General features: G+C 30.8%; 1 protein-coding gene across 1 annotated transcript in view; it reads right to left on the reverse strand.

Moving 5' to 3' along the window:
- Positions 1-1,065: 1,065 nt before the first annotated feature.
- Positions 1,066-19,069, reverse strand: part of LOC141301352 (NT-3 growth factor receptor-like) — an 89,748-nt gene continuing 71,744 nt past the window's right edge. Inside the window, exons 10-11 of the mRNA XM_073831594.1 lie at positions 6,319-6,477; positions 1,066-2,074 (exon numbers count right to left, since the gene is read on the reverse strand). Coding sequence (XP_073687695.1) covers positions 1,889-2,074; positions 6,319-6,477 — 345 coding nt within the window. The 3' untranslated portion in view covers positions 1,066-1,888. The remainder of the gene's footprint in view (positions 2,075-6,318; positions 6,478-19,069) is intronic.

The following is a 19,069-nucleotide window of genomic DNA, read 5'->3' on the forward strand; positions in this document are numbered from 1 at the left end:
ATGGTTAAGCGCAAATGTGTTCTGTCGAACTGTGATGGGCAGGTTGCCTCGAACAGCAATTTAGGTCACGGTTCCTGATAGAGAGCTGGGAAAAGCGGGAAAGTTTTTGACACTATTCACTTTTTAGTTGGGATAAAGTTGTGTTAGAGTTAAAGTGGGCACTTGGGTACATGGGAAGTACATACTAAATGTTCTGAGGGTTCAGGATGAAGTTTTAAAACGTCACTGATTGTATGCCAAAGCTGATTTACTCCATGCGCAATGATTACAGATTTATCACCAGACAAACACTGAGCTCATCTTGAATGAAAAGCATCAGCTAGCAAACTTCACAAGAGAGATTGAACACATTACAATAAAATCCAAATGTCACCAGAATAAATGAAGAATTTTTTTTAAAGAAGCCCTTTAGTCTTAGGAGAGCGCCATCTTGAATATGCAATTACATTGTCACATTATTGTGTTTACAGTCTTCAGTTGAAAACATTGGGGAGAAAAGAATATTTATTACCTGACAGAATCCAAAACATACTTATGGACTCTCTTCTATTATATTTTGATGACTCTATTAGCAGCTATAATATTCACTAGAAGAAAAGTGGTAAAGTAAGAGTCGCCGAACAAGGAAAGAACAGTGTTTTTTATGGAATTAAGCACATAAATATTTTTGCACATGCTAAAATCCAGCTTAACCATCTCTCGTTTATTACTCAAACTATGGGAAAGGACTATATAATATGTTTGCAAAGAAGCATAATCACAATTTATAAATGCAATGAGGGTTAATGAATGGAATATGGGCGAGATCTTACTTGGGAAATAAGTCTAGCTTTTCTGTTACATTCATTTGAGAAGGAAATGGTCTCTGGAATACAAGGAGCGAGGCTACGTTTCATGATTAACCCTTCCACCGCGGTCTCTAGCTCTTGGTCGCATTCAAACCGAATGAGGGGGGAAATGAAAAAAAAAAAAAAGCTTGTTTAGAAATACCAACATACATTCTATGGACGTGGAAAAAAAAAAAAAAAAAAACATTAAAATATTATCAAAATATTTATAGAATTCACTCACCGTAACAGCACGCCAAGGAACTAAAATCATCTAATCAGGAAATGAAATAAGTTAACATACTGTCGCTTGTGACACAGAAATTTACATTATATACATTCTTCTTTTTTTTTTTCTTTTCTTTTTAAATAAACTCCTTTGTATTGATTGGTGGTTCCTTCAAGTTAATCCGTTCACTAAAAAGCTCCTCAGAATATTTAAAAGCCCTGTTGGATACTTCCTGTAGAGTCAAAAGAAGATCCGGCCAATCAGAGCGCAGTAAGGCTTTTTTTGAAAAAAAAGTCCTTGCCAATCATCTGAAATGGCAACGGTGAGCAGTCATATCCGAAAGGCAATATACCCTTAGCAAGAAACATGGCATACATCCACACTCGGAGAAAAAAAAATAAATAAAAAATATATATATTTATAAAATGAAAAACAGGAAACCACTGGGAGAGTTGTCAAGCAGTCAGGAAATGAAAAAAAGGAGGGGGAAAGACTTTTTTTGAAATATTTTTCCATATTTTAGAGGGGGATATTCCTTTTTTAAGAGTTTAAAAGTAGGCTGTTCTTACCAAAACGAAAAGAAAAACGAATGAAGTTCTTCTTGCAGTAGAACTGTACATCTTTATATGCAGGTAAACAAAATGTAAAAGTGCTTTTTAAAGACTGTTATCCAGTGTATCGAAAGGAGTAGCAGGCACTTAAGTCCATCCCAAGTTGTAGGTGTCTGACAGTGGCGCAGTAAGGTACGTGTTGTTTTTGGGTAAATCCCAAGTGGTTCGTTCCTCCGATGGATAGACGCAGACAGACATCCACACGTATTCCCCAACAAACACTAGCCCAGGATATCCAGGTAGACAGGTGTGGCTTTGCCCAAGGCATAAAGAATTTTCTGGATGTCTTTGATGTTTAACCTCTGCTGCGGTTCCCTCTGCCAGCATCCTAGCATCATGTCGTACACTTCCTTGGGACAAAGCCGTGGCCTCTCCAGCACGCGTCCTTGTGTGATGCACTCGATTACCTGTAAAGACGAGGAGGAAGGAGAATGGGATTACTTGATAAATATTCTATTACAGGGGTCTTCGGCCTTTCCAGGCCAAGGTCTCCTGTTACATATTTTATAAAATTGAGCATTGCATTTTAAGCCTGGCCTATAAGTATATATATAATTAATGTATGTTTACAGTATTTTTTTTTATTTCGAAAAATTATTTTAAGACTTTAACCAAACTAACCATTTTTATTGAATCCACAATATATTTTTAGAAAATTATTTTAAGACTTTTTTACTGATTTCAAAAGCTTTTTTTTTAACCAAACTAACAATTTTACTGATTTCACAATATAAATTTTTTGTTTTTAAAATTTGTTTGTTTTTCATAATTATTTTAAGACCTGAACTAAAATAATTTTTTGATATATATCATTATATATATATATATATATATTAAATTGATTGTAAGACTTGAACCAAACTAACAATTTTAACTGACTTCACAATCTTTTTTTTTTTACTTTTCTTTTTTTTTTTCATTATTTTAAGACTCGATCCAAACTTATTATTTTATGTATTTGTATATTTGCATTTAAACAGTACATTTTTAATAATTGTAGTAAAAAAAAGTTTATCAGAAAAGACTAGTCTTTCTACTTCAAATAAAATAATTTTGAAAAAAAAAAAAAGTATATATATAGTGAAATCAATAAAAATGGTTAGTTTGGATCAAGTCTTTAAATATTTTTGAAAAACAAATTATTTTTATGATTTTTTTTTTTTCATAATAATTTTAAGACTTGAACCAAATTAACCATTTTATGTATATGTATGTATATATAATCTTTTTCCTTCAAAACTATATTATTTGAAGTAGAAACACTAGTATTTTCTCATAAAACATACTCTGATGAACTTTGTTTTTACTAAAAAAAATTGTTTAAGTTTAAACAGTATTTTTTTTTTTATGTACCTATTGGGGTCAATAAGTTTTTATTGTATTTTATTTATTTATTTGATTTATTATTTATTCATTTTTATAATATTAACCATTTTTTGTTTTGTCAGTTTGGATCAAGTCTTAAAATCATTTTGAAAAACAAATATTTTTTTTTTTACTGATTTTACAATATTTCTTTTTTTTCTCCATAATTGAAGGCTTGAACCAAACTAACCATTTTCAAAATATTTTTTTCTTTTAAATTTTTGTTTAGTTTGTTTTTCAAAATTATTTTAAGACCTCATCCTCAACTAATTATTTTTACTGATTTTACGATATTTCTTTTTTTTTTCTCGATTTGTTTGTTTTTCATAATTATTTTAAGACTTGAACCAAACTGACCATTTTTATTGATTTTTACTATATATATATTTGTTTTTCATTTTTTTTAAGAACCAAACAAATTATTTTTACAGATTTTTCGATATATATATATATACACATTTCATATTTAGAAAATGTTTATATTTATAAATCAGTTATTTTAGAAATGTAATATTGTAAAATTTTCTTTAAAAAAAATCTGATCCAACCTAAACTTTAAGAAATTGTATATATTGTTTAGTTTCCATAGTTTAAGCAACAGCTCTATGGATTATAGGTACTGCAGTTCTTCCCTGGAGAAAAAAAGTGCTATTACAATTGAGAGGTTCATTTCTAAATTCTGTTTACACTCTATGAGCATTTTTTCTTTAAATATCTTTGCTCTTGTATTTTCTGCTGCAGTCAGATGCTGTGAGAGGACTTGCTGACAGTCTGAAGAACTGACTGATGCGTTTCTTCTGTACAACAGACGTATTCTCTCATTTAGCAGTTTTCTGTTTCTGTAGAGAAACCATCCACAGCCTGTATGTTATGATATGCAAAATGGGACCATCTCATGAAACTCAAGACATTTGCCTCTGTGGATGGCTTGGTATCGACTTTTGTAAGAGACAGATGATTGTTCGTGGTCTCTCGGGTTCTCCGCGCTGACTCCAGCTAGTGGCTGTCTGTGTTCTATCGACTGAAAGTTTGATTTAGTTTCTTCCACTGGCAGAAATGACACCCTACGTTCTGATGCAATACAGTAGCCACCGTCCCTCCGGCAACAGAATATGGAGCAGCGCATGCGATTGCTATTCAAGCCCCTTCAGTGCATAATACCAAAACACACATCTTGCTTGCATAAATCGCACAGCACCTATAGATTATGGTTTGCTGAGTTGATATTGATAATCTCTGTGTGAAGTAGAGCTCAAAGCAGCTGCGACTTGAAGCTTCCAGAGAAGCACTGTCGCTTTTTTCACTTTTCACAGCTTGGGAATGTGAAGTGGGGAATGAAGTATTTTCGGCAGATCCAGCTGTGTTCGGTCAGCAGAGAAATACACAACTCTCTACTTTATATTACTGATGCCTGTTCCGTATTTATTTCTGTTTTTAAATTGGAACCTCATGAAAAAATATATTATAACAGCTTTTTATGACTATTGATTGTTTGCATTTGTCCAACTTACAAGTGCCATCATTCACAATGTTATTAGATTAGCATTACTGCAAATGATATAATTTCAAAATGAAATTGTTTAACTTTAATTGCAATGAGTGTATATATCTTTGTAATATATATTTACATTCATTTGCCTAACTATTCATTGCTTCTAGTACCAATTACAATTTTTATTAGATAGTAACAGTAATGCCTATTTATTTTTCTGTATATTGAAATTAATGTGTTAATTATTTACAAATGTAATTAATATTCATATAATTTTGCATTACTGTTACTATATAAATATATACACATTTACCAATGTAATCGTTATTTTTTTTACGTATATTGATATTGCAATTAATTTGTGATTTATTAAAAAAAATGCAAGTTATATGTAAAATAATATTGCAATATTTTTTTTCATTGTAATGGGCCCAATTTATTATTATTATTATTAAATAGTATTACAATTTTTATTCCAAGGTAATGGGCCCATTTTTTTTTTTAGCATTAATGTAATTTTGTAATATAAAAATATGAATATTAAACAATGTAATCATTATGACTTATAATTTTTATTGTTAATGTATATATTCATTTTTTGTTCTATATATAGATAAGATATATTGTGTATATAATATATATTATTATTATATTATTATAAAATAGTATTACAATTATTATACATTGTAACGGGCCCAAAAAAATTGCCTTTATTTTTTATAAATTTTCATGCTTTGAGCATTATTTTTTTAGCATTACTGTAATTATATAATATAAATATATGGAATTATTTTTAATGTTAATCTATATATTTAAATTCTTTTTATACATAAATATAAATGATAATTATTGTAAATTATTAAAAAAAATTATTTGTATATATATAAAATTATTATTATTTCTTTTTTTTTCTCTCTCTATTTTGATTTTGGAATGAAATATGGCCGTGATGTGTTATTGGAAGGTTTCTTGAAATTCACCCATGAACATCTCTACTTTCACTCACAATATAGTTTTTCAGCATTTTCTGCACATGTGAATATTGTTTTTGAATGAACACATTTTGTTTTGAATGCATAAAACCCAGCAGTGAACACAATGTTATACAGCTCTTGTCGAACCATAACAACATTTAGTTTAATAGTGTTAATTACCAGGTTTATATGAAAGGTAAATAATAATCTTTGCCATTCAGACACATGGAAGAGTTTGGGAGCAGCATCTCTATGTGCGCGCGGCTGTTTGGAGCTCATCCAAACCTTAGTTGTGAAATGTTACAGGCAGAACAATAACCGAAAATGAAGCGGCGATGTTCCTCATTAACGTGTCACACAGGGGAACGTGTGCGGTGAATATGCCAACAACATGACATTTCAACATGTGTACTTCCTGTTCATTTCATAGAAAGAAGTCATGTTCGAGATGAGCTTGAGTTACTGTCTATACCTGTCAAATGACTCACTATAACAGTCAGTGATGGTTTAATTCAGCCTCTTTTGTCATCCTGCCTCAGGACTTCATTTATTTTGACCAAATCACCATAATCTATGCTAAAATTGGCACTGATAGTGTCTCATATTGCTACATACTCCAGTTTTTGTCCATTATGGACACTCTGTCTCTGTTACGCTTTTATTGTCTTATCTAGGCATAGTCTTTACACCTTTGGCAGTCAAACAGTGGTGGTAGTTTACTAAAAACGTGTGACCAAAGCTAGCCAGGGAGCTAGCAAACAGCTAATAAAGAGGATTCCTTAATAGATCTTTCTTTATGGAAACGATGAAATGAACATACCTCATTATTTGCCAGCTGAAACCATGGCTGCTTGCCATAAGTGAAGATCTCCCAGAGGATGACGCCGAAGCTCCACACGTCACTTTCTGTCGTGAACTTCCTGTACATGATGCTTTCTGGTGGCATCCAGCGAATGGGCAGCATTGTGTGTCCTCCCACCTGTCGGGGAAACAAATTATGATTATCAAGGACTAGTTACCTTCATAAACTTACCTTCTATAATTACTAAAATATTATCTGAATATATTCACTTTGAATGTAATCCAAAGAGTATCTTTCAGGCTCAATATTATTGCACTATTCGACATATACAGTCAAGTCCGAAATTATTCATACCCCTGGCAAATTCTGACTTAAAGTTACTTTTATTCAACCAGCAAGTTTTTTTTTTTTTTTTTTTTTTTGACTGGAAATGACACAGGCTTCTCCCAAAAGATAAGACGATGTACAAGAGGCATCATTGTGGAAAAAAAATATTTCTCAGCTTTTATTTACATTTGAACAAAAAGTTGCAAAATTATTCATACCCTTTGGAATCTGTCACAATCTATGGGAAAATGCTAAGTTCTATACCATTCCAAATAGTCCAAGCTGTTCTAAAGCATCCTAATTAGCCTGATTCATTGGGAACAGCTGTTTTGATCAACTCAACAGGTGAAAAACAAAAGCTCTCTCTCTCTCTATATATATATATATATGTATATATACACACATATTAAATAAATTTGGCCTTTATTTGGCATTGTATAAAATGTATTAATATATTGCGACATTATAACTCATAAATTGTGAGTTTGTATCACTCAATTCTGATTTTTTTTTCTCTGAATTGCGTGATCATTTGATTATAACTTAGATTAAGAACTGCAAACATTTATTTTTTATTCTACTGCAAGTTTAATTGATTATTTATGTAATTATCTAATTAATTATGCCCTTATTTGCATACACTTCCAAAAAAGAAATCTGATCATCAGATAAGGCTAGTTTCAGATATTAATTCTCTATTAATCATAAAAAATTTAAAAAAAAAAAATGACAACCAAATTAAACTGTATCTGACTTTTTTAGTTTACTGCAAGTTTTCATGAAATATTTATATATGCAAATTATGCATTATTTAATTAAATATGCACTCATTTGCATACCTTTCCAAAAGAGAAATCTGAACATTAAATAATGTGTGTATATATTAGATTGTAAATGTGTAATGTATATATACATTTTACATAAAGAAAAATATGTTTTTTAGACCTATTATAATTAATGATATTTTTCTAATTTCCAAATTGCCTTTATTCCCAATGATGATTCTTATTAGATAATCTGTAATTATATGATGATATAAATATAACATTTAACATTTTTTTTCTGTATATAGATGCATTAAGAATTAATTAATATTAATTAATATTTATTTATCTATTTGTTATGATCCTGGACCACAAAACCAGTCATATGGGTCAATTTTATGAAATTGAGATTTATACATCATCTAAAAGCTGAATAAATAAGATGAAAAAATATTAAAAAAAAAACTCATTGAGATTAAAATCTCTTTTACAAGAGAGACCTGGCCAAGATTCTTTGTTTTTTTTATGCTGCATCTTGGCCAGGTCTCTCTTGTAAAAGAGATTTTAATCTCAATGAGTTTTTTTACCTGGTTAAATAAAGGATAAAAAAAAAAAAAAAAAAAGAATTATAATATACCTAAAAAAAAAAAACATTTTTTTTTAATGCAAAATTAACGTATATTGTAATATATACACACATTATTTAATGTTCAGATATCTCTTTTGGAAGTGTATGCAAATGAGTGCATATTTATTTAGATAATGCATCATTTGCATATATAAATATTTAATGAAACTTGCAGTAGACAAAGCAAATGTTTGCCATTCTAAATGAAAACAATTATACGATCAAATCAGTTATAATCATTTTTTAACCTTTTTCACTTGCGTGTCTTGAGCAGGAAAATGCTTGATGTAAATAAGCTCTTTAAAATCAGATATATTCTGACTGATTGTCATTTTTTATGATTTTCACTGATCTTTTGTTTGTTAGGATAGGACAATATTTGGCTGGGATACAACTATTTGAAAATCTAAAATCTAAGGGTGCAAAAAAATCTTAATATTGAGTAAATCACCTTTAAAGTTGTCCAAATGAAGTTCTTAGCAAGGCATATTACTAATCAAAATTATGTTTTGATATATTTATGGCAGAAAATGTACAAAATATCTTCATGGAACATGATCTTTACTTAACATCCTAATGATTTTTGGCGTAAAAGAAAAATTGATCATTTGGACTTTGTTACAAATATACCCATCCTACTTATGACTGGTTTTGTAGTCCAGGGTCACATATATAATAAATTTGATCCTTGAAGTTATCTGTATAGTCATTGTTTTTGGTGTGAAAGGGCCTTAATCCTAAATTCTGCTTTTTACAAGCTAGTAAACAGATCACCCATTTTTGCTATGAAAAATAACCATGATTTACAAGATTTGTCAAGCCTGGACCTGGAAAACTGAGAAAGCCCACGAAAGGGAAAACAAATATATCCATTAAAGCTTTTTGACAGCTCCAAATCATCAAAGGCCATAAATAAAGTCTCCCTCCAGGCCTTCCCCATGTTAAGCGAGATATTAATCGATTAAAACAACGAGACATTAATCATCTCTGCCCTGGTCCCGCACCGGACTGGATTGGTTTCGAATCCATTTCCTCTTCGTGTCTGTTGGCTTGTGTTAATTACAGCCGTGCCAGGACAACCGAGAGTGACGTTTCAATGGCGGCCGCGTGGTTATTGCGGCTTTCAACTCGTAAGTGCCGACTGCGTATTAATTACAAGGCTCATTAGTGGTTTGCTCACACGGGGGTCAGGCTATCGACTGCGCGCAGGAATACAAAGCAGCTTGCGGTGCACTGTACAGTACGTCCTGAGTCTGCCTTTTGCTTTGTAGGATGCACATTACGCTTTTATTGTGATCAGAAATGAATTTAGGTAGAAAATAGTACTGCTAAAACAACTAAATGAGATTATGGTAAAATGTTTATTGGCTCACGTCCCGCAATGTTTTGGCAAGAGTGTATCCTTGGCAACAGGAAGTGTCTCTAAGCGCAGAGCACAATGACGACAATTAAAGAATTAGGAAAATGTGACTGTTTCCGTCATTTGACGATGAATAAATCACTGGTTATCAAATAAACAACACGCTCATGTGAACGTGCAAACGACTCGGAATAATGAGTGCAAAAATATGAACGTCACGATTCGGAAACTATAGAGGCATTGAGATGTATTATAATTAAAGGTCTGGGAGTTTTTTTTTTCCCGCCGTAATGTCTTTAATGCAGGGAACGATAAGGCTGTGTATGTTAATCAGCTACGCTTCTGTGATTCTCATTCGCAGCCAGTTCCTCGCAGAGGAGGAAGCTGTCCCACAGGCTCCAGTGATGTGTGGCAAATATCCCTCCCCTCGCTGGCTCGCTCTTTCCCTCCCGCCTCTGCCCTTTAGGAGGTGTAAGCAATATGCCAGTCCTGCTGCGGTCGAACAACACTCCTCTTGTTCCGTGAGATGGAGTTCAGCGTACTACTGGACCGCTGCTAGCGCTCCCCATGCGTGGGCAGGAACTGCTCCCTATGGCCATGCTGAGCTGCTCGCCTGGCTAACTCGGCCCACTTTAGCGTTAGCGCACAACATCCTTGCCAAGAAAAGTCAGCCAGGGATGAAGGTAATGAAGGTATGATCACCGGTAATAGACAAAGATAGAGAGCAGAGAGACAGAATAATGTTTGGAGAGCTTGAAACAGTCAAATAAGGTGCTAACGTATGTTAGCCACAGTGCTAGCAGCTTGCTCTCCCACAAAATAGCTTAATATTTATGAAAACATGCTTACATGTCAGAATTGAAAGGGTTGAATTAGACATTTATCTTTCTTTGTGTTTTCAATTAGCCTTTGATTAGGAAGCTAAGAGCTTCGTTTATTAGGTTAGCGCAGCGCTAACTGTTTGAGACTAGGTTAACTGGCGCTTTTGATTAGCTAGAATAATATATCACAATAACAGGCTACTTTTTCCAGTCAGGCATTGAGGGGAATAGGACACAGCATACTGCTAGCATATAAATCATAAAAAAAAGCTGAGGTCCCTGTTGAAAAACCAGCTGGTCCCTTGCTGGTTTAGGCTGGTCCTTTGCTGGTTTAAGCTGGTCCTTGACCAGCACATGACCAACTAAAGACCAGCCTAAACCAGCAAAGGACCAGCCTAAACCCATTTCATCCAAGATGTTCATGTCTTTTTTTTCTTCAGTCAAAAAGAAATTAAGGTTTTTGAGGAAAACATTCTAGGAATTTTCTCTGTATAGCAGACTTTAATGGGGATCAATGGGTTGAAGGTCCAAATTGCTGTTTCAATGCAGCTTCAAAGGGCTTTAGACAATCCCAGCTGAAGAATAAGGGTCTTATCTAGTCAGACAATCGTCCACTTACTAAAAAAAATCCACAAATGTTTGTCTTGCACTAGTTCTGCGATGCGCTTCTACGACTTCACACATTATGTAATCACATTGGAAAGTCACATGCGCTTAGTTCTTCGTATGTACTTCGGTTCAGAAAGGTAGGGTAGGGCGAAAAATTAAATTTTCTCCTCCAACTTCAAAATCGTACGACATCGTTTTATCTTTTTATGTAAAGGCTGTTTGATCTTTTTTGCACGCTTACTTTGTAAACACTTGGTTGGTACATCAGCCTACGTCACACGTGACCTTTCCAATTTGATCACGTAATGTGCGAGTTTGAGCTAGTGCAAAACAATCAATTGTTGTTAAAAAAGACATTTTTTTTTTTTTTAGAAAATAGCGTATCGTTTCGCAAGATAAGATCCTTATTCCTCGGCTCGGATCGTGTAGAGCCCTTTGAAGCTGCACTGAAACGGCAATTTGGACCTTCAACCCGAGAACCCCATTGAAGTCCACTATATGGAGAAAAATTCTGGAACATCTTCCTCAAAAACCTTCATTTCTTTTTGACTGAAGAAAAAAATAGACGAACATCTTGGGTGACATGGGGGTGTGGAAAATGACCAGGAAATGTTTTTATTCTGGAAGTGAACTAATCCTTAATTGGCTTTAATGAGGGGGAAAAATACAATCCAAGCCTACAATATATACAGTTGAAGTCAAGAGTTTACATACACCTTGCAGAATCTGCAAAATATTCATTATTTTTCATACAAAATGCATGTTATTTTTTATTTAGTACTGACCTGACTAAGATATTTCACATAAAAGACATTTACATATAGTGCACAAGAAAAAATTGTAGTTGAATTTATAAAACTGACCCCTTTCAAAAGTTTGCATACATGTGATTCTTAATACTGTGTTGTTACCTGAATGATCCACAGCTGTTTTGTTTTTTTAGTGAAAGTTGTTCATGACTCCCTTGTTTGTCCTGAACAGTTAAACTGCCTGCTGGTCTTTAGAAAAATCCTTCAGGTCCCACAAATGATTTGGTTTTTCGGCATTTTTGTGTATTTGAACCCTTTCCAAAAACGACTATGATTTTGAGATCCATCTTTTCACACTGAGGACAACTGAGGGACTCATATGCAACTATTACAGAAGGTTCAAACACTCACTGATGGTCCAGAAGGAAACACAATGTATTAAGAGTTGGGGCTGAAATTTTTTGAATTTGAAGATCAGGGTAAATTCACCTTTTTTTGTCTTCTGGGAAACATGTAAGTCTCCAAAAGCTTCTGAATGGCAGTACAAAATGCCAAAAAAATATATATTTAGGCAAAATAAGAAAAATGTACACATTTTCATTCTGTTCAGAAGTTTAAACCCCCGGCTCTTAATGCATCGTGTTCCTTTTGAAGCATCAATGAGCATTTGAACCTTCTGTTATAGTTGCATACAAGTCCCTCAGTTGTCCTCAGTGTGAAAAGATCGATCTCAAAATCAAAAATTGTTGGAAAGTGTTCAAATACACAAAAATGCTGAAAAACCAGAGAATCTGTGGGACGTAAAGGATTTTTTCTGAAGAACATCGGGCAGTTTAACAGTTCAGGACAAACAAGGGACTCATGAACAACTATCACTAAACAAAAACAGCTGTGGAGCATTCAATAACAACATTCAATAACAACACATTGAGAATCAAGTGTTTGTAAACTTTTGAATGGGGTCATTTGTATAAATTCAACTATCATTTTCTCTTGTGGGACTATATGTAAACATCTTTTATGTGAAATATCTTATTCAAGTCAGTACTAAATAAAAAAATAACATGTATTTTGTATGATCCCTCAAATAATAAAAATTTTGCAGATTCTGCAAGGTGTATGTAAACTTATGACTTCAATTGAATTGCTTCATTACATGTATCATTACATTACATGTGAGTGGCATCCAGTTATAAAATTGGAAATTAAAATCGTTATTTCCATAGAGAAAAGTGCATTGAGTAGGCAACAGTGTATACTACCCGGCAGAAATAGTAACAGTAGTATGTTAGTATGCTAATCGGAACACGGGCATATTCAGTGTTTTTGTTTAGTGAATATGTTTGTGCTCAAGTGTTTGGGAAATTGAATCGATTGCAATGATTGAACTTCTATTCATCTGAATAGCTTCTCCCGGATTGCTTCCCGCCATCTTTTCCGAGGTGGAACGACGAGACTGCAGATGCATGTAAATCAGTCTGCGGGGCTTCGTCAAGATTGGAATGAGAACTGGCAGGGTGGTGACAAAAATGCCAACGCAATCTGAAAGGGCACCGATGAAAGGCAACACAATTAGCGACTTGAGAGGGGGAGAAGAATCGGAGACGAGGAGGACGGGAATCACATAGCGGTAATTAATGCATATTAAAATCAATAGCATGTTTGTTTCAATAAGCAGCTGACGAGAGATGATGTCATTAAACGAGCGCTCGTCAGAAGTCAAAGTGCGTTGAGGAAACAGACACGTGGGGGTGGAATTTCAAGCCGTTTTCCATCATACTAGATTCATTAAAGGATTAATTCATTTCCAGAATAAAAATTTATGTCTTTCTTTCTTCAGTCGAAAAGAAATTAAGATTTCTGAAGATAACATTCCAGGATTTTTCTCCATATAGTGGACTTCAATGGGGTTCTCGGGTTGAAGGTCCAAACTGCAGTTTCAATGCAACTTCAAAGGGCTCTACACGATCCCAGCCAAGGAATAAGGGTCTTGCCTAGTGAAACGATTGATCATTTTCTAAAAGAAATAAAAATGTATATACTTTTTACCAAAGTTGCTCGACTTGCACTAGGTTAACTTCACACATTATGTAGTCACATTGGAAAGGTCACACATGAAGTAGGTGGAAGTATCGACTCAAATGTCAAATGTCATTATATAATAATAATAATAATAATAATAATAATTATTATTATTATTATTATTATTATTATTTTAATTTAAATAAATAATAACATACAATATAAGCATATAATAATAAATAAATAACACATATAATAATAATAATTATTATTATTATTATTAATATTATTATTATTAATTATTATATTAACATATAATATAGTGGGTATATAATAATAATTATTATTATTATTATTATTATTATTATTTTAATTTAAATAAACAATAACACATACAATATAAGCATATAATAATAAATAAATAACAATATAATAATAGTTGGAATAATAATAATAATAATTATTATTATTATATTAATATATAATAGTGTGTACATAATAATAATAATTATTATTATTAGTAGTAATTTTTTAAAATAATAACATGTATCATATAATATAGCGGTATAAAATAATAATAATAATAATAATGTTAACAATTATATTATTATTATTATTATTATATAACAGTAATAATAATAATTATTATTAGTAAATTATTGTTATTATTATTATTATTAGTAGTAGTAGTAGTAGTACTATTATTTCTAAAAATAATAACATGTATCATATAATATAGTGGGTATATAATAAAAAAATAATGTTAACAATAATTATTATTATATAACAATAATTATTATTTTCATTTATTTTTAATAATTACTATAATTATGCATAACAATAACAAAAGTACAATATTTTTAGTAAAAACTGAAACAATATGCTTTATGTTGTTTTATATGTATATATCATAAAGTAATACATTCACAAAACAATCACAAAATAATTAAAAAAAGAAAAAATATTAATATTTCAAATATAATCTGTAAAAATATATTATTATTATTGAAAATACAAAATAAAACAGTATAAAAACAATTAAAAACATTAATAATACGAAATATACAAAATATTGTTGTATAAAAATAATATTGTTTTATAAAAGTATTATTTATTAAAAAATGTGCAAAGAAAGTTAAACCCTCAACTATGATGTCAAAGTTTTTCGCCCTACCTTAACTTTATAAATCAGAGCACACAGACGATTACGCAAACGTGATTACGTAATGAGTGAAGTCCAGCTAGTGCAAGATGAGCATTTGTGGTTAAAAGGTTTTATTTTTTAGTAGAAAATGACCAATTGTTATGCTAGATAAGACCCTTATTCTTTGTCTAGAGCCCTTTGAAGCTGCATTGAAACTACAATTTGGATCTTCAAACCATTGGTTCCCATTAAAGTCCACTATATGAAAGAGAAGAAAAATCTTGAAATGTGTTCCTCAAAAACCTTAATTTCTTTTCGACTGAAGAAAGAAAGACATGAACATCTTGGATGACATGAGGGTGAGTAAATGATCAGGAAATGTTTATTCTGGAAGTGTGAAGCATTCAGGTCCTTCAACCTCTTTGGAGAACCTGCTAGTGCTAGACATCTGAATGGATTTGAAGCAAGGTAGCTCGACTTTGCTCTGCCAGCGAATTGAGGTGTTTGGTTCCTACATCATGGCCTTCAGCGCAAATTTACTCTGACAAAGAAAACCTGAGCGACTCCAAATCGACCGTAGCTTCTCCACCTTCTGCTAGTGAGATTATATGCCACAATCATTACATGGATGAGGAAGCCAGGCTGATGATGAATACTGACTCTGGGCTAACCGACTGCGATCATTCCCAGGAGACCACCGCGTGGTTCTTTCTGGAGAATGAACACGTCAGAATGTCACCGGTGTCGGAGAAGATGTGCTGTTGGATGCCATTTTGGGTTATATCTGTTTGGAGATGTGAGGCGTATGTTGGGGTTGGAAGCTACTGAGACATTAATGCGAAAATTGAGGATATTCAAATCTGAATTGTGATTAAAAACTCTAGTGAGATGCTTCCTACATAGACAGCTAAGGGACTTATTTGAGATGCTGTACCTATGCAGCACTGAAAATCCAATACAGCTTTCTGGTAATGCTAAAAAATAATAAGAATAATGTGAACTATTTGTTCATCAATAGTCATTTCTGTACTGGATGTAATATTTTTTTTATATATCTCATGTTGCTCATCTTTATGCGTCAGTGCAAATTGCCTCGCAGCCGCATGTATATTTAGGTTTGCCTGTGGAAGCCGTGATGGTTGGGTCACTTCCTGTTTGTTGGGAACGTTAAATTGATTGCTGTCTCTTTTGTGCTGCAGAGTGCAATCTGCCATTTCACAGTGCCATTAAATAAAAGTAAGCCATGGAATATATTAAGTGAGATGAGATGCAATGGTCTATTGGACATTTACTGTTAATGTAACATATTTCCTTCTTTGCAATTAGAACTGATGCTCTGGGCACAGCAGCAACCCTTGTCTACTAAAGGATCTGCATTTAGAAATGTTTTAGGTTTTGAGGCGTAAGTCGGTAAACAGCTTCTGTTTTTTGGTCATTATGTTTTTTCCCGTCAAGAATGTCCTGCATTAGGGTAAGCAAAATTAGATATCTATTTTTTCCCTATGCTTGTCATTACAATGTAATATTGGAAAGAATGCTAAAATAAATAACACGTATCATAATATAGTAGGTATACAATAATAACACATTTATAGTAACACATAAATAATAGCAATTAAATAACACATACCATATAATATAGTAGGTATATGATGATAATAATAATAATAATGTTATTATTTTAATATAAGTAAATAACACATATAATAAATGTTTATAATAATAATAAAAAACAACATGTATAGTATTATTGTTATTATTAGCATTATTCAAATAAATAACACATATATAACACAAATATAGTAGGTATATGATACTAATACTAATAATAATACTAATTATTATAATGTATGTACAAATTGTTATTACTATTATTATTAAATTTAACAACATGTATAATAATAATGTTATTATTTTAAAGTAAATAAATAATATATAATAATAAATAAAATAATAAATTTATATAATAATAATAACAAATAATAATAAATAACACATAATATAGCAGGTATATGATACTACTACTAATTATTATTATTATTTTAAATGAATAATAATGTATGTATATAAAAACAAATATTAATACAAAATTTTATATGTATAATAATAACAAATAATAATAATAATAGATATTAATGTAAATAAATATAATGTATATAATAATGTATAACATGTATAATATAATGTAGTTTATAATAATAATAATAATTAATAATAATAATAATAATTATTATTATTATTATTATTAATAATGTATGTGTATACAAAGTATAATTACTATTATAAAATGTAATAACACATATAATACATTTATATAATAATAATAATAAATAAATAACATGTATAATATAGTATATAATAATAATAATAATAACATGTGTAATATAGTATATAATAATAATAACAACAAATAATAATAATAATAATTACTATTATTATTAAAATAACACATAATATAGCAGGTATATATGATACTACTACTACTATAAATAATAATAATAATTATTATTATTGTTATTATTTTAAATAAATAAATGTATGTATGTATATAAAAACAAATATTATTATTAATACAAAATTGAATATGTATAATACTAACAAATAATAATAATACTAGTTATTATTATTTAATGTAAATAAATATCTTATATAATAAATGTATATAATAATAACGTATAATATAATATAGTATATAATACTAATAACAAATAATGATTGTTATTATTAAATAATAATAAATAACATATAATGTAGTAGGTATCTGATATTACTACTACTACTACTACTACTAATAAGTATTATTATTTAAAATAAATAATAATAAATAATGTTAAATAATTAAATAATGTTTGTATATAATAATAGTTAATATTATTGTTATTATTATTAAATGTAATAACATGTATAATAATAACAACAATAATAATCATTTTCATTTATTTTTTAATAATTAATACTATTATTCTTCATAACAAAACCACAAGTTTGTTTGCAAAACTGATTTTGTTGTTTTTTTTCATAAAGAATATACATAAAGGAATACATTTTCAAAACAATTACAAAATAATGTAAAAAAGGTCAATAAAGTCTGTATAAAACAACAAAAATCTTCATTATCATCATTATTATTGTTATTAATATTATAGAATAATACAAAACAATACAATACAAAAAATAATCAAAAATATTACTAATACAAATATAAAAATATTATTGCATAGAAATAATAGTTTTATAAAAATGTTTTTTTTTATTTATTTGTATTTTACATCTATAATAATAATGTAATGTTTGTAACAATGTATATAATATGCCATTTCAGTTCAAAAGTCCAGCACAAGCCACCGCTAGCATCTGGATGTATGCTAAGTGAGCCGTTTGCTTTATGTTTGGCTCCTGAATTATTCCCTGACTTCTGACAGTGAGAAAATTTCTCATTTACCTTCAGTGCCCTAAAAATGAGAGTCACATTCAAAGCAGCGAGATGAACAATCATGTTCAAATCAACTTAATCTAGTCGAGCGATAGAGGAGCTCTGTAAATTCAGCGCCACCTCATTCATCCTCTTGTTGAGTGCTAAGTGAAGACATACATTTTAATTCATTTAGGGCCCTCAGCTCGCAAATTGAGCTCTCTGTCATCTAGGCCAAATCTACCGAGAGGCCTCTGTCTGTGTCAAGAAATGACTAGATTTGATTGAGGATCTTCTGTAGAAGCGCCGATGGATCTGAAGCATATAATTGAGCCAACCAGCTCGACTGAATCAGAATTATAGATAAAAGTCTGAATTCACACTTAAACTTTTAAGAAATAGTTCTTCCAAAAATCCCTTTAAAACTATAATCGCTCAATTTAAATCTAATATGGTTCAATTACAGATGTAAATCGAACAAAAATGTGATAATTTGTGCATTTAACATCTTAAATGTATTTTTAAGATATTCATTAAATGGTCACAGTTCATCAAAGCTTGTATTCAGAGATGTGCATATGATATAGATGTTGGTTAAATGTTTAATGAACTGCATGTGTTTGTATATATGTTTATATTTTTAATACCTTGCAAATTTAACTTGAATTAACCTTTTTTTCTTAATTAACACTTGGTATGCCTAAGCTAATGATTGTGAATAAACAATCTGATTAAGGTCTTTCAAAGCACTAAAGCAGCTGGATATATTACCATTTTTAAGAAGTCATTAAAAATGAGTAATTATGCATGCCATTATGGATCCATCCTAAGCCACAGTTGACAAAGGGTTAATTTGTGTTTTGTGGATATTTGATGACTAATCAATGAGCTAAATACAAATACTTCTGTCTCAGTGCCGCACTGAACAATTTT

The sequence above is a fragment of the Garra rufa genome, chromosome 25, assembly GCF_049309525.1.
Source record: "Garra rufa chromosome 25, GarRuf1.0, whole genome shotgun sequence".
Taxonomy (NCBI): Eukaryota; Metazoa; Chordata; class Actinopteri; order Cypriniformes; family Cyprinidae; genus Garra; species Garra rufa.